Here is a 13,059-nt window from a genome sequence, read left to right on the forward strand (position 1 = left end):
CTCAAAGAGGCCATCAATCAACAAAGAAGCAGGAATGCCTGCTTCCTGACTACACATGCAATGTCATCAGCCACTGTGGTGCCTGCCGCCATGATTTCCCACCATGATTTCCCACCATGAGGAAGTATCCTTCAAACTTCCTTAAGTTTCCTGTGTCATATATTCCACCATACAGTGAGAAAAGTAATGGATGCGCCATATTCAGTTGGCCAGAGGATGACTCCTTTTATAGCAGTGCCAGGACAAAACACAGGAGAACCACATAAGAAAAATAACTTTGTTATTAGGCATTATACAGTCATACTATTACACACTTCATAGTATTACATCCATGACTGTTGGAATTATCAGTTTGACTCTTATAAGACATGATATAAATAACGGACAGAGATACTGAAGTATATGACCAGTTACTGAGAAACAAAACAAAAACAGACTCAAGAACCACTCAGGGAACAAGCTCTGGGAATCGGACAAAACATGCTGAGCTCCCTGAGGGATGTATAGCCCATACGTCCTTCTCCATGGTTTCTCGCTGATGGTGACATTTGTACAAAGAGCATATAAAGCGCACCATTTCAGTTTCAACAATTAAGGCCCTTTTAGAAAAATCCAAATAGAAAATTATTTTTGACATGTCGTGAACCATGCATGATGACTGTGTCAGGAAACGACCCATGCGTTTCCCTGAATAGAAGTCTCTATTTGACTAATTGTTTGGCTCAGATTCCAGTCTATAGTTTTCCCTTTTAGAACAGTTGTCTGGAAGATAGGCTTGCAGAAGGAGGCTGCTGAGGCTGCTTCTGTGAGGCAGCCTGGATGGATAAGAGAAGAGGAGGAAAATGATGCTTAAAACAAGATAGAGGGTTGTTTCCTGAGACCTCAAGGTAAAGTTTGATGCTTGGTCATGAAGAAGCTCTGTCCCAACATGCGAGATAGTCAAACTTCCAAGGCCAACAATGTTTGGAACCTTGGAAAGGGAACATGACTTACCTGGCTCTACCAGGGTGCTCTGCACCCAGCCATTGATGGGGCCAGTACTTCTTCCTTCCAAGGTCATTGGGCACTTATTATCTTCCTGCTGGACACTGGACTGACTCCACACAGCAATATGACTCTAGTTAATTCTGTAGCAAGTATAGGAAAGTAACATAGAAAGCAAGAAAAGGCAGCATCTTCTTGGTACCCAACTCCTTTAAAAAAAGACTTTATTTATAATTATGTGTATGTGTGTCCCTGTGTGTGCGCACATGAGTGCAGGTGCTATGGAAGTCAGAAGAGGGCGTCAGATCAACTGGACATGGGGTTAGGGGAGTCTTTGAGCTGTATGATGCAGGAGCTAGAAACTGAACTTCGCTTCTGGAAGAGCAGCAAGCATCCTTAACCTCTGAGCCATCTCTCCAGTCCTACTAATTATTATTATTTGTTATCATATCATCATCATCATCATCATCATCATCATCATCATCATCATCATCATCACTTTGAGATAGGCTCTCAGTTAGCCCAGGCTGGCCTCACACTTGTAGCTGAGGTTGACCTTGAACTCCCGATCTGCCTACCTCTGCTTCTCAGGTGCTGGGATTACAGGCGTCCACCACACCTAACCTTTATCTGGCACAGGAACGCTGATTATTTTTCCCTCTGCAGCTAGAAAATTTGGTTTTCCTGAACTAAAATGCAAGTCTTCTCTATATTATTTTCAGTGAATTTTTAATTCTCATGGCTTTACAAACACAGAGGCAATCCATTACCAAGTCTTAACTTGGGGAGATATTAGAAAAGTTGAATGTTTTTACCAAAGGGTTGAAGGGTGTATAAAAAACGAGAACATTTTCCCCATGAGATAGAAGTGACTCAGTAAATCTGAAGGCCTTTCCATGGCATTTTGAGCAGAAGTTTGTTTAGACAGAAAAGCTTTGATTTTTCTATCCACGACTAAAAGATATGTAAGCAATAATACCTAATCGCTAAAAATCCATTGTTTGGACAATTGGAGGACATGCCCTGGTCTTATAGTTAGTTAGTAGTCCACGTTTTGAAAATCTGAGGAGTAACAATTATCTAAATTGACATGGCATATGAGCACTGAGGTTACAAGATACAGGCTATTATGTTTTCCGGGAGATAATTACCTAGACAGACTCATGAATCCCAGATATTGTGACTTTCACTTCCCTCCTTTAGGACATAACCCTGGCCTCCAGCCAAGCATGGAGTGTACTTGCATTTTACCAGCACTTGGCAATAAAGATTATAGTTCTACATACATTTCACTGTCTAAAAAAAAAGTAGACATAAAAAGTAGTTATAAAATTCCTCATAAAAAACCAAGATGGACATAATCATTGCTCACAGAGCCTGTGCATAGTTTTGAGAATTCATCCACCCACACCCTTTAAGTGACGGGCTCTATAAGCAGGCAAGCACTGAATAGATTCCAGGTGGCGCTTGACTGTGGTTGCATCTATCTCTTCAGGAAGCCATGGTTGGCAAGGCCATCTGTGGTGATGCTCAGGTTCTGGAGAGACTGACAGGGAAGGAGGGAGAGACAGCGAGCGAGTAATGCAAGTGTGTGCTTGCCTTCGCCGTGAACTGTTGGTGGACAGCCATTGGTGACTTTGGTGGGAGTGTGTGGGAATCCTGCAGGATAGGAAGATAGGCAGGCAAGCAGGGAAGAAGGGAGGGAGTGGAGAGAGGGAACTAAGGAAGGAAAAAGGGAAGCACGTAAGTAGGTAGGAAGGAAGGGGGAAGTGGAGGGAGGGAACTAAGGAAGGAAAGAGGAGGGAGAGCGGGAGAGTGAGGGAGAGAGGAAGGAAGGAGACATGCAAGAGAATTGAAGGGAGATGTAGAGAGAGAGAAAGGCAGGGAAGCTAGGATAGGGATAAAGGAAAGGAAGGAGAGAAGGGGCAAAGGAAGAGGAGAGGAAGAGAGAAAAGAGAGGAAAGGGAAGAGAGCCAGGAGAGAAGGATGAGAGGGTAGGGAGCTGGGGAAGGGGAAGTGAAAGGCCACTAGGCTCCCGCTGGCTCTGTAGCAGCCCCTTCTCATTGCTCAGAAAGAAGAGTGGATGGTACAGTGTCATGCACACCAATAGCAGTTTTCTTCCAACAAGCTGTCACAGTAGGGGTGGGAAGAAAATGGAGGCTTAGGTGGTATAGGGAAAAGATAAATACAAGCGCAAAACTTCTTAGAAATATAAAGGGATGCTGCAGGAGAGCAAACAGAGACCCTGGTGTGGGCAACCATGTGAGCAAGGTCAAGGAGCATACTGCACACTCAAGGAGAAAGTGATAGTCGATCCCTGAAACAAAAACCCAGAGACAGCAAGAAGAAACCTGCTGGCCTCTTGTTCCTTTCTGGGAATGTGATTCCCTGGGGATCTAGAAGTACTCCCAGAAACAACTCAGGGAGACATTGGGAAATGTGACAGAAAGTCAAGGAGACCTAGAACAACAGGGATTTAAATCAAGACAGGGGGAAATAGTGGGAAATTATTCCAAGTTAGTAAAATCTCCTCCTTCTCTATCCCAGAGACCTCTCAGCTGTGTGCTATTCCAACTGCTGGTGAGCCTGGCTGGCCCTGGCTGGCCCTGGATAAGGACTTCAGATTTAAGAGCAGATTCATCTGCCTCTGGAGATCTAGATTTACGGAAGCACCTCTCGATGTCCCCCCTGCCAGCAACTTCCCTCTGGCTTTGATTCAGCCTGGATGAGTGCCTGCTGGCACATCCGGCCACCTCATCAGTGCTAGGGCGTCTTGTACATCTTCTTAGGAGTCAGCCATCTTGTTTCCCAAACCTTCAACATGTATGGAGCAGGACAATTCTTTTGACCAAATAGTCCTCAGCCATCCTGGCCTCCAGGAGCTCTCTGTTCTAGAATACACAGGGTGTTTCATCACCTTAAGCCCCCCTAGAACACATGATCCAGCTCGATAAAAGAACTCCCTTCTTCACGTAGGATTTGCATGAATCAATGACTGTCGTATCTGAATTTTAAAATGTGGCAACCTACATGACAGGAAACATAAGGCTAATTCTCTATGTCTCCAAACATATTCTTTCCAATTTCTTGTTTTTTGTAAGCAAATTTAAAAACAAACAAACAAACATCAAGCTGAAAAATAGGATGCAGAATTTGAAATCTGTGACATTGATAAGAAAAGTAATTTTCCACCAATGTCATTTTACGTGGTTGCTCCTTCCACACCCCATTCCTCCACAACTGAAAAGCCTTACTCTGGACAGTAGAGAATGAACAGTCAAGTACTTGAACATCATTTTCTTTTTAGAAGGAACCTTACACTTCTAAGAACCCATGTTGCCATTTCTCCCTCTCTTGCACTCTACCAACGTTTAAGATTCGGTGGGAGCGATTAACTCAGAATTCCAAAGGTTCTTGAAAAAGTAGGATGCTAAAGAAAGCCTTGATGTTAACCACCCATTGGCTCTTCAAGAACAGCATGTCAACCCATCACATCCTCCTGCTGCTGTTGTGATGCGAAGGAAACTTAGAAGGCAGGGTTTGGAAACCGAGTAAGGGGAAGGACGAAGGCAAGCTTCTCTTCTGGTGGCTTGAAGATATGGGATGTGCTATGGATAAAAGTTTCTCGGGGCCTCAGAGTCCCTTGCTTCAGTTCTTCTGGAATAGTCATCTCCAGACCCAAAGTCCAGGGTCTCTGGGTAGCTGGAGAATTCCTGAGGTAGGGGGAAGTCCTCTGCAGAAGAGTGAATCCGATGTCCAAACACTTTCTCCTGTAGCTCTGCGATATCATTTCGAATGTCCGCCAGTACCAGCAGCAGGAAGTCAAAAGAACCTGGGGGTCCCTGTGCACAGGATAGGAATCAAAGCTGTGAAGTCACTCATGACAACAGCGGCATCCTGTGTAGTTCTGCTACCCATGAGTCCTGTTGCTTGTGAGTGACTACCTTCTAAGCATCTCTGTAACCTAAATAGATTTAAGGACTGTATGAGCAGCCTGGGACCCTTTCCTCACCCGTGACACTGGTGGCACAGTCACCTCTCCTTTCTCAGGGGGAGTTTCTGAAGAAACCTGGAAGTCAGAGCAATGGTCCAGCGGGTGAGGGCCTGCTGGATTTGAGCCAACCTCTTCCATGCTGTGTGACCATGGCAAATTACCTGATTTCTATGTGTTTAAGCTTTTCCCATCAGTAAAATGCAGACTCGACACCACAGGTTTCCAATGGGCTCATAGGTGGACATTTAAATGAGATGCAAAGGGATTAGAAAGAATAGTTCTGTTTTCTGTTCTTCTTTAAAAAAATGAAATTGTTAATATGTTTGTAAAATGAACAACAAAATGAAACTGAGAGTGTGTTATCCCTCATGGTCTAGGAAGATCCACATCATGCCTTCCGAATTCTATTATTGGACATTCTTCATCATATATAATATTCAGTAAGCTTTAATTTTCATGCAGTGCTGAACAGCATGGTCTGCAGAAAAATCTCAAAGCATTTAAGCATGTGAGTCCATGAGCATTTAAAAGGTATGATTGTTACCAACATCCAAGATGGATGCCATTCGGCAGCTTGTACCTGAGAAGCTGTAAGAGATGCCATCACCCACTGAGGCGTAGCATTCTGATGTCATCTGACTCTCACCATGCACATACGGGTGTTATGGCGAATCATAGCCCGCTGTGTAGATAAGGAACAAATGCCAACAGACGCTAGGTAAAAGTCTAAAGTTAGAAAGCTAATAGGATAAGAGGTGAGGTGGCAACACAGGCCTCTGGGTCCTTCCTCAGAACACATACCCACTTTTCTAGAAGTAGCATACTTATTTGCATTTTCTCATATTTCTGCTCATTTTAATCTCTCAGATATTGTGTGTGTGTGTGTGTGTGTGTGTGTGTGTGTGTGTGTGTATAGCAAATTTCTCCTTAATCCCAGAGAGTCCTTTTTTATCTTTTATTGGAGCAGTGGTCATCTGACAATATATTCTAGTTTGTGTGTGTGTGTCTGTGTATCTGTGTGTCTGTGTGTCTGTGTGCAGGTGTGTATGGGGGCCATAAGCCAACCTTGGTTGACATTCTTCAGGCATTGCCCACAATTTTTTTCCTTTTAAAAGAAAGGCTCTATTGTTAATATCCTGGAAATGCCAATTCTATTCCCCAGGGATCCCCCTATCTCTGCTGGGATTACAAGGGCACTCCGTCAACATTAACTTTTTCACATGGATTCTTGGGACTGAACTCAGGTCCCCTTGCACTATCCCAACTAAGCCTCCTCCTCAGGCCGTCTTTCAAACATCTTATGATGCCTTTGGAAATGGGTTCCTCACATAGTGGACTTCAGAGGAGAGATTTCATGTAAAGAGTATCCAAGAGAAGAGCAAAAGTAATAGCAGAAAACAAATTTTAAAAATCTAAACCAGCTGATTAATGCATCTACAAGTTTCCTCCTAACCATAGACCTGACTGCTTGAGAGATTATTATTATTATTATTATTATTATTATTATTATTATTATTATTATTATTTGTTAGGGGACAGGATGGCACCCCTATAGAGGTCAGAGGACAATTTGTGGGAGTCAGTTCTTTCCTTTCACCATTTGGAACTGAATTCAGGTCATCAGCCTTGGTGACAAGTGCCTTTACCCACTGAGCCATCTCACCAGTCCCACTCTACCATTTTACAAGTGCCACGCCCCTGAGAGCCACACCCACTGGCTAAGCAGGACAGACAATTCAACTTACCGGAGACCCTGGGGGCCCAGGTGCTCCTCTCTCCCCCTAAAACCAAAGAGGAAGGGTTAGCATTCTGGAGGATGCAGATAGAAGCATGACAGTCTCTGTTAGACACCCACAACCATACTCCTTCAGGAAATAAGCATTTTGTATAGGAAATAAATTTGGAGTTGAAGTTGAGCTCAGGGGACCTTTTATTGGAACCAGCAAGATTGGGTCAAGTGTCTCAGCTGCTGGGTCCTCACAAGGCTATATATTTTTAAACCAGATCTGATTAGGACTCTTGTTTTTCTAGGCAATGTGGGAAACGCCAAGCTTTTCAAAACAGGGAAGCCACCACTTGGGTTGAGTGGAGTTGTGTGTTCCTCTCCACTTAAACAACTGAGGCCATTCTAAAAAAAACATAGACTAGTGAGAAACACCAGTGTGATCACCACTACCCAGAGGCTTAAGCCACAACACCCAGCTCAAAATCCGTCTCCCCTCCTGACAGTGTTACATGTGCTCCAAAGGGTAAGGATTATCAAGCATTATAGATTATGGGGTTGACCAGGTTTGCCACTGTCAACCTGTGGATCTGTTTCAACTTGCAACATGGGGAAGGGAAATATGGGTTGCTGAGCTTCACGGGACACCACAGTGGGTAGAAACAGACCTGCAGCTGTTAAGAACAGTTTAAGACTCACCTTCAAGCCATGTCTTCCTGGTGCTCCTGGTGGACCCTAGAAGACACAAACATTTAACTGGGGAAAAAAAGGGACAAACACCCCCCCCCCCAATATTACATGGATCTCAGAGAAGACACTGACCACAGGGCCCCTCCGGCCTTGCTTAATATGAGACAGGTCAGGGGATGGTCCCATAGGTCCCATTGAGCCCCGTGGGCCTGGTTGTCCAGGAGGGCCTGGCATACCGGGGAATCCAGGGCTCCCCTTGGGTCCTGGTGAGCCTGTAATCAGAAACATCTTATTAGCCTTCACAGAATTTTGGAGTCACTGTAGATTTCTCTCTTCACTCTGCTCTTTGCCTTGTGGCATTTATATTAATGAACTCATGGGGATTTAAACTCAACATGATTAAAAGTGACGTCACCTTTCTCTCTTTATTGGAGCCTCAGTCATCTATCTGCTCAAGGGGGAAACCTGAGACTCTTCCTACAGTAGATCCCTAGTTCTACCACCAGCCTACTCGGTTAGTGATCTACAAGCTTTACCCCCTCAAGCATGTCCTGCTCTGTGTCTCTCTACTCCTGGATCACAGGAGAATGTAATGTTGTCTAGAGAGTGCTTAAGAGTACAAGGTTTGGGGGTTGGGGCGATGGCTCAGTGGATAAAGCACTTTCTGTATAAGAGTGAAGGCCCACGTTCTGATGCACAGTACCCATGTAAAAGTTTGGTGTGGTGGTGCATTCTGTAAACTGAGTCCCAGATGGTGAGTGGGTCACTATAGGACCCACTCCTACCTTGACACCTATAACACACCAAGATGTTGACTTTTGCCCTTCATGTGCGTACTCTGAGCAGTCATGACCACACAGAGAACACGTCTGTGCACACACATACACACTCTCACACCAGTAGTAGAAGTTTTACCACCAGGGAGGCCTACACTTGAATCCCTGGCAATTTGCTTGAGCTCTTTTGGACCGTAGTCTTTTATCTCCAAATCTGAATAAAACTCCAACATGCAGTAGTTGTATTAGATAAAAATTTAAATACATGCACATACTATATGGCCCAGTACTGCACACACAGTAAGCACCGAAAGGCTGCTAGGCGTCCACCTTTGGTACATTTGCCTCAACTCTTGCCCCATAGCTGGTGTCTCCTGCCTCTTCCTCTTGTTCACTCCTTACCCATTCTTTGCAGCTCTATTACATGTCTCTTAACTATAGAACTTTCCTATTTTTAACTATTATCATAAAATCCTCAATACTCCAAGATGGGGAAGCCTATGCTTCCTCCAGTAGGCACTTCTTGTGATGCAAGAGTAGGGAGATGTTCTGTCCATAATTTACTACGGAAGAGGCCCTATTTATTCAAGGCCTGGAGGGACAGGATAAAGAAAAGTGAAACTGCCTCTCCGTCCACCACTCTCATTTGAAATATAAAGCAAAAGGGATTTATTATTGAGGAACGGACATGGATATAGAGGATTGGGTATGAACTGTTGAAAGACAAGTGGAATATAGAGAAAACCCATGGATACTGACCTAACACAAAGGAACGTCTTCCTACCATTGGAGGGATTCGAACAGTTGAAGACTGCAAAGCACTGAAGGTAAATTTAGTGACAACAAAGCCCCAAACTAACTTAGCTACTCATTAGGATGACTCAACTTCCTGTTATAGATCTGACAAAGGGGCAGGGGGAGGACTGTCTCAGAGTGTTTACCAAGTTTCCCAGGCTCTAGTGTTTATCTACCAATGACATGCATCATTCAATACAAAATTTGACACACATTAATAAGCAAGAGAAAGATAAGCAAGCAGCTACCAAGCGATACAGCGGTCAGTAGAATCAGATTCGGAGGTGGTTCAGACAGGAGCCAGATGCTAGAGTGTGTCATGTGTCTGGTTCTTTACCACTCCCAATGGTCTGTAAGGAGCCAAATTTGAAAGGAGGAGAAAACCCTCCCAGTGGCTTCCTTTGCTCAATCTGATACTCACTGGGCCATGTTATGTCCTTTGAGTTGTAACTAGCTCCTACTAACAGAACTCACAGTAAGAACATGAAAGAATTTCAGACTCTTGAAAAACAAAATGAAGACGTTAGGCTTTTTGTATTTGGAGAAGTCATTTCTAGTTCACCCTATAATTAAGACAGAGTTGAGAGTCCTCTGGTCTTCAGCCCCAGAATGGGAAAGCCTTGGTAAAGGAAAGCCTTTGGTGGATACCTACAGCTGGTGTGGGGAGAACCCCAGAGGCACATGTCTCATGGGAACTTCCTGCATGGTGGGAACTCCTTGGATTATGAGGTTGATGTGGAGTGTAAGTCCCAGGGGAGTCTGTCTATCCTTGTCAAAAGTCAAACTCAACCGTGGAAGGGCCTAGCTCATTATATGATCTATACCTCAACAGATCCTACCTATGATATAACAGGAGTAAGAGTAGAGTTGAAAATGCAGTAAGCAACAAGAGAATATAGAGAAAGAGCTGAGGAAAGTGGTGATGGGGCTGACTGTGACTGGGAAGAGCTGAATGACTTTACGAGTCCATGACTCTACATTAACGTTTTCCTAGGGTGAACTCAACTAACAGTCTTCACAGTGCTTTTCATTGGTTTTGAAATAGGATCTCACTATGTAGCCCAGGGTAGCCTCTAACTCATGATCTTTCTTCTGCTGACTCTCTCAGTACTAGGAATTCCAGGTGTAGAGTACCATGCGCAGCTTTTAAAATGATTGTCAGGAGTCTTATCAGATCCTAAAATATATACAGGCCCCAACTTCCCATGGCCTCTCCTTGTACAGCCATGCTGTCCTGTATATCCAGTTTCACCTGTGAGCATAGATGGAAGCTGGAGAATCCTGTCCAGCCTTGCTGAGTGTGGACTCTCATTCAGTCAGCCTTCATTCAAGCTGGTGCAGAGGGCAGAAATGCCACCAGCTTCCCAGGCTCTTCATACTCACCAGGTGGGCCCTGTCCCCCAGGCAGGCCAGGAGGTCCTGGAAGATAGGTGTTCGAGGCCAGCACCTTGTCACCATTGACATACTTGCCCAGTTCGGCGGCATTGTTGGGGAGCAGAGAAATCTATAAAGACAAGGCAAACCTGGGTCAGAAAACCGTGGTGGCCCCTCGAGGAAGTCTGTGTTAGAGTCATCTGTAGAGGCTACAAGGCCTACTCATGATTTTGTTCTTAACTGTAGCTAGTTAGAGTGCAAAGGGGGAGAGAGATGTTTTCTAGCCAAGGAGCGGTCTAGGGCAAGTTTCTTGCATGAGCAGCCTAGGGAGGCAGAAGTTGAAACCAGGTAACTTCAGGGTTGCAGGAACATCTCTAGAACAGTTGCCATGACCGATTAAGCATGCTAGCTTTGTAATTTATAGCTTTCAAGTAATGACTTTATAAATCAAACACACATTCATTACATGTGATGCTGGTGTCTGGTCGACAGCTACGACTTGAAAATGAATATAGGGAACAGGGGTCAATGGCAGAGGAACAAAAGCAAATCCACTCTCTGGGACCATGAGCCAACTCTTGCCACTGAATCCCGGTCCACTTTTATCATCCGCCACTAGTTGAGGCACTGAGATGGAAATGCTGGTGTGAGCCCTCTGGATTTGGGGTAGAGGGACATTGAAATCTCAGCCTTGCCAAGGTCTATCTGTAAGGTCTGGATCTCATCTATGAATGAAATGGGTAGCAGTCGCCTAAGAAGTCTGCCGTACAGGAAAAGGATGCCTGGGCCCAGTGTCCAGCCACTGTCACTGTTCAGTGGGGAAGGTTCGGCCTGCGTGGGACAAAGCAGTACCTTCAGGTTAAGTCTTCTAACCTTTCTGGTTTCCTACTCCATGTCTATAAAATGGGGTGTGCGTCACTAGGTGATCACATCATCATATTCGAAATTCCGTTATCTGGCTTGGGGTAGGAATCTACCATGGTTGGGTTTTAACACTGATCCTGTTGCTTCTTCCTCTTGGCTAGCTCTCGTGTTCATATTAAATTGATGTTATAAGACCAGCCAGTGACTACAACCCTAGTGTCCGAGCTGCCTGTAGATCTCACACTCCTATGGCAAGTTGGAAGGAAAGGTAGCGACTAGCCGTGGTCTCCCAGAAATAACAGGGAGTGGGCCTGCGGAGTGTGAGTTGTGTGTGTGTGTGTGTGCGTGTGTGTGTGCGTGTGTGCGTAATATGAGTAGGGCCTGTACTTCTCTTGAGTGCCAATTGATAGACTTCCAATCACCATTCTCTCAGATCTGATTTGCTTTGTATTAAAGCAACCACCCCCAGAGAGCTGTTGGCACAAGCAAGCTGGATGCTGAATATGGAGCGCTCGCTGTTAGTATTCAGCACATGCTTGGTAGATACAGAGCTTGTCCAGCCAGTAGGCCCTGTTGTAAGTCTCTTTACAGCAGTAATTAGACACCATGGAAACTATATTTAGCAGGTGCTAGCTCTTTTCACAAAGGCCACCTCTTCCAAGTTCATCATGGACATGAACTATATTCAGTCAGAACCCTCTTATTCCTCCCTTATCATCATCTCATTACTTCCTTTAGTCACCTGCCTTCATGCTGCACACACATACACATGCACACACATGTGCATAGGAATACCTTTAGGTATCAGAGAGCCATCTAAAATCTGCAAATGGGAGGAGACGTTTGTACTACCTAGTTTTTGTCAGTGTGACCAGCTCTGGTCACTTGGAAATGGGATCAGTTGAGAAAATGCCCCCAGGAGTTTCCCTGTAGGCAAACATCATGGGATATTTTCTTGATTAATAATTGATGGGCCCAGCCCACTATTGGCAATACCACCCTGGGACAGACGGTCCTGAGTTGTATAAAAAAGCAGGCCAGTCAGACCATGGTGAACAAGGCAGGAAGCAATGTTTCCCTGTGGACCATTTCAGTTTCTGCCTCAAGGTCTCTCTACCTGTGTTTCCCTTCATGATGGGCTTTTGACTTATATATAAACCAAATAAACCACTTTTGCCCGAGTTCTTTTGGTTATGGTCTTTATCAGAGCAATATAAACCTTCCTAAGAAAACGTGCATTTTTTTTTTGGCCTGAGTCTAGCTAATTCCATTAAACATATTGATTTGCACTTGTATCTGTATTTCTGGAAATGCTATAATTATTCTTTGTGGTTAAATAAAATGTCATGGTACATACATACATTTTCTTTGAAAGCTGTATGAAATGTATTTGTGTGTGTGTCTGTGTTTGAGCTTGTGTGCGCGTGCACACTTGTGTGTTATAGCTGGGGAGACCAGTTCAGAACCTGAATATGTGCTTGGTAGGAAGGGAACGAGTACCCCAGCGAGCCTGCTCACTGCGTGCATTCACAGACCTCTGAGTTCTCAAGCTTGCCTATCCCTTTGCTCCATTCAATCGCCATGGAGTCACACTGTTGGCTTCTCTGTAAGATGTAAGTTTGAGGCAGGACTTCATTCCATACAGTTTGGGTTTCCTCATTGCTCGGGCTACTGCAAGGCACAGTGGATGCCCAGCAAACACTTGCAACACCATCTCAATTGCTCTCTATGGGTTAAGTGTGGGTTGCTGGTTTAAGAGGGTCTAGATCCCCTGCTTCCTATACAGTGGCCTCTGGAGGCAGAGCACACTGTGGGTCAAGAGCTGCTGAGCAAGCTTACTGAGGGGCTGGCTCTGCCTC

General features: G+C 44.7%; 1 protein-coding gene across 2 annotated transcripts in view; it reads right to left on the reverse strand.

Moving 5' to 3' along the window:
• Window positions 1-263: 263 nt before the first annotated feature.
• The window catches only part of Ccbe1 (collagen and calcium binding EGF domains 1), a 244,056-nt gene continuing 231,260 nt past the window's right edge, over window positions 264-13,059 (reverse strand). The window contains exons 7-11 of one of the 2 annotated variants that reach the window (XM_017601124.3): window positions 10,346-10,466; window positions 7,524-7,663; window positions 7,401-7,436; window positions 6,724-6,759; window positions 264-4,826 (exon numbers count right to left, since the gene is read on the reverse strand). In XM_017601124.3, coding sequence (XP_017456613.1) covers window positions 4,593-4,826; window positions 6,724-6,759; window positions 7,401-7,436; window positions 7,524-7,663; window positions 10,346-10,466 — 567 coding nt within the window. In that variant the 3' untranslated portion in view covers window positions 264-4,592. The remainder of the gene's footprint in view (window positions 4,827-6,723; window positions 6,760-7,400; window positions 7,437-7,523; window positions 7,664-10,345; window positions 10,467-13,059) is intronic. The other variant, XM_039097364.2, reaches the window with a different exon arrangement.

The sequence above is a fragment of the Rattus norvegicus genome, chromosome 18 (assembly GCF_036323735.1).
Source record: "Rattus norvegicus strain BN/NHsdMcwi chromosome 18, GRCr8, whole genome shotgun sequence".
Classification (NCBI taxonomy): domain Eukaryota; kingdom Metazoa; phylum Chordata; class Mammalia; order Rodentia; family Muridae; genus Rattus; species Rattus norvegicus.